The sequence below is a fragment of the Cystoisospora suis genome, assembly GCF_002600585.1.
Source record: "Cystoisospora suis strain Wien I chromosome Unknown contig_2859, whole genome shotgun sequence".
NCBI lineage: Eukaryota > Apicomplexa > Conoidasida > Eucoccidiorida > Sarcocystidae > Cystoisospora > Cystoisospora suis.
In genome coordinates this window covers 1-3,527 of record NW_027155655.1, presented here as the reverse complement: position 1 = coordinate 3,527, position 3,527 = coordinate 1, and the positions used below count along the sequence as shown (strand labels likewise).

The 3,527-nt window shown below is 37.5% G+C and overlaps 1 protein-coding gene across 1 annotated transcript in view; it reads left to right on the top strand.

Moving 5' to 3' along the window:
• The window catches only part of CSUI_005839 (dihydrouridine synthase protein), a gene marked incomplete at its 3' end in the record, with an annotated part of 4,264 nt that extends 1,334 nt beyond the window's left edge, over window positions 1–2,930 (top strand). The window contains exons 2-3 of the mRNA XM_068066007.1: window positions 1,503–1,559; window positions 2,517–2,930. Coding sequence (XP_067922015.1) covers window positions 1,503–1,559; window positions 2,517–2,928 — 469 coding nt within the window. The remainder of the gene's footprint in view (window positions 1–1,502; window positions 1,560–2,516) is intronic.
• Window positions 2,931–3,527: the final 597 nt, after the last annotated feature.

Here is a 3,527-nt window from a genome sequence, read left to right as displayed (position 1 = left end):
ATCTTCTATCTATCTCTTTTCTATCTTCTATGTATCTCCTATCTATCTTCTATCTATCTTCTATCTATCTTCTATCTATCTCCTATCTATCTTCTATCTATCTCTTTTCTATCTCCTATCTATCTTCTATTTATCTCTTTTCTATCTCCTATCTATCTCTTATATATCTTCTATCTATCTCTTTCCTATCTTCTATCTATCTCTTATCTATCTCTTTTCTATCTTCTACCTATCTCTTATCTATCTTGTATCTATCTCTTTTCTATCTTCTACCTATCTCTTTCCTATCTTCTATCTATCTCTTTTCTATCTTCTATCCATCTCTTATCTATCTTCTATCTATCTCCTATCTATCTTCTATCTATCTCTTATATATCTTCTATCTATCTTCTATCTATCTCTTTCCTATCTTGTATCTATCTCTTTTCTATCTTCTACCTATCTCTTTCCCATCTTCTATCTATCTCTTTTCTATCTTCTATCCATCTCTTATCTATCTTCTATCTATCTCCTATCTATCTTCTATCTATCTCTTTTCTATCTTCTATCTATCTTCTATCTATCTCTTTTCTATCTCCTATCTATCTTCTATCTATCTCTTTTCTATCTCCTATCTATCTCTTATCTATCTTCTATCTATCTCTTTTCTATCTCCTATCTATCTCTTATATATCTTCTATCTATCTTCTATCTATCTCTTTCCTATCTTGTATCTATCTCTTTTCTATCTTCTACCTATCTCTTTCCCATCTTCTATCTATCTCTTTTCTATCTTCTATCCATCTCTTATCTATCTTCTATCTATCTCCTATCTATCTTCTATCTATCTCTTTTCTATCTCCTATCTATCTCTTATATATCTTCTATCTATCTTCTATCTATCTCATTCCTATCTTCTATCTATCTCTTATCTATCTTCTATCTATCTCTTTTCGATCTTCTATCTATCTCTTTCCTATCTTCTATCTATCTCTTATCTATCTATCTCTCTCTCTAGCTCTTCTTTTCTTTCAAACTCCGTCAGGTCTCCTTTCTTCAGCTAGCTCTTCTTCTTCTTTTTCTTTTTCTGTCTCTTTCATTCTCTCAATTTGTTTTCTTTAACTTTCTGTTTCGTGCATCTTTTCTCCATCTTTTCTGGTGTATCTCCATCTCTATCTACTTGTTTCCGTCATGCGTCAACTCTTTCTCTTTTTCTTCTCTTTCCCGATGAAAGGCCTGGTACTGCTTCTTCTTTTCTTTCTTCTTTTCTTCGTTTCCTTCGTCTTCCTCTCTGTCTTCTTCTTCTCCTCCTTACATGACCTACTTTATATACATATACAGATAGCTTCTTCTCCATCCCTCCATACATCGCCACGTGTACGCTCACCTACCTATCTATCTTTCATCTATCTCTCTTCAATCTATCTATCTCTCTATTTTTAATCTATGCTTCTAGATCTCTGCATTCATACATAAGTAGATCTCTCTTCTTCTTCTTCTTCTTTTCTTTTTCTTGTCTGTAGGCTTTTATGTCGGAGATACGGTGTGCAGCTTGCCTACACTCCCATGCTTCATAGCAGGTAAGGGCCCAAAACAGACAGACCTCACCCCTTTCTCAAATCATCATCTTCTCTCTCTCTTTCTTTCTCGCTTCTTCTTCTTCATTTACTTACATACACATCCTCTCTCTCTTTCTGTCTGTCTGTCTTTTTCTTCATGTGTAGAGAAGTGCTCTCAGCTGTCTTTTTCTCTTTCCTCTTCTTCTTCTTCGCCTGTCTATTCTCACCCTCCTCTTCCTATTTAAAGCTCTGGAAGCACATAGCTATACATACCTACCTGCATGCATAGAAAGAGAGAGAGAGACGTATGTACATATCTGTATACATCGATATATATGTATGAAAGGTATAGTATGTGCTATGCTGTATGGAACTGCAGACGATGCATAGCTATAGCCATCTATGTCTATCTCTCTCTCTCTATATGCGTACGTAGCTATCTACTGGATACATACAAACATACATACGTACATACATATATACACATATGTTTGCATATCTATGGAGAGGACAAGGGTATATATAGAAACAGATCTATCTATAAATATGAATAAGTAGAGTCATGGCGAGACTTGGTCCGGAATGGAGTTTTCTTGGTAGAGGGAAGTTGCTGTCTGTGAAAGAAGAGAAGATTTACGCGATGTGAAGGACAACAAGTGAGGTGAGACGGAGGGAGGAGCGAAGAAAGGAATTGGCTTTCTATATCATCTCTCTCTCATTTTTTCAGGTGTATGTACACACCAACAGAAGAGACCTGTTATGGCGAGGAAGGTGTGCATCTGTGTATATCCTTTCTTTCCTTCTCACCTTTTCTTTCTCACTCTTTCTTTCTTTCTTTCTTTCTTTGTCTTTGTTTCGCCGTGTCTTCTCTTCTTTCTCTTTTTCTTCTTTTTCTTTTTCTTCTTCTCCCTTTTTTTTTCTTTATTCTTCTAGCATTGCTGCTGGTGGTGGTGGTGGGTGTTGATCTTGTTGGCGTAGGTTGCTTGTGGAAGACCCCAAGTATCGCGCCTATCACTGGGACGTCCTTCCTAAATCCCAAGAAATGCAGCAAAGAGGTCAAAAGAAGAGTCTTCTCACTTCGTCACACCCTTTCTCTCCTTCTCTTTCTTCTTCTTCTTCTTCTGCATATTCTCCAGACGCAAGTGGACAAGAGAAGATTGGCGAAGGAGAAGAAACAGAAAGAAAGAAAGAAGAGAAAGAGAAAGAGACAGAAGAGAGAAAGCTTTTCTCTGATGGGCTGGATGAGCCTGTCATTGTTCAGCTCTGCGGTAAGACATGCCTATCCTCTTCTTCTTCTCTTCCTCCATCTTCTCTTTCCTCTTCTCCTCTTCCTCCTCCTCCTCCTTTATGTTCTCTTTCCTCTTCTTCTTCTTTTTCTTCTTCTTTTGTATTGTATGTTTCCTGTACGTCTCGGGGCTGCTTTGTGGCTTTTGCCTCTCTCTCTTTCTCTTTTTTCTTGCATGCAATCGAGTCTTCTCGGCGATTTCATCCATCGTCAGAAGAAAGAAGGAAAGACAGAAAGGAGAAAGAAGATTTCTCTAAGAATTCAATCAAAGGAAGGAGAGGAAGAAAAACAGGAATGTATCTATCCTTCTTTCTCTTTCTCTCTTTCTCCCCTTGTCTAAACTTCTTCAAAAAGAAAGACAGGAAAGAAAGAAAAGAAGTAGACCGGACCAAAGACGAAAAAGAAGACAAAGAGAAGAGGAATAGATCGTAGCACCCTAACTCGTGTAACGCTCGCTTTTGCCTTTTCAAACATCTTCTTCTCTCTCTCCCTCTCTCTTTCTCTCAGAGACATGTACAGGTCTTCATACACAGATCTAAGAGAGTCTACATCCTATTCAATCCCCCGTCTATCTCTCTATATATCTTAATCTATCTTTTCTCTGTCTATGTTAGTCTATCTTTCATGTAGGTATCTCACCCCACCTCTCTTTCTTTCTCTGTATGTTTTCTTATTAGGTGACTCTGTATCTCCGGCTTTCTCTC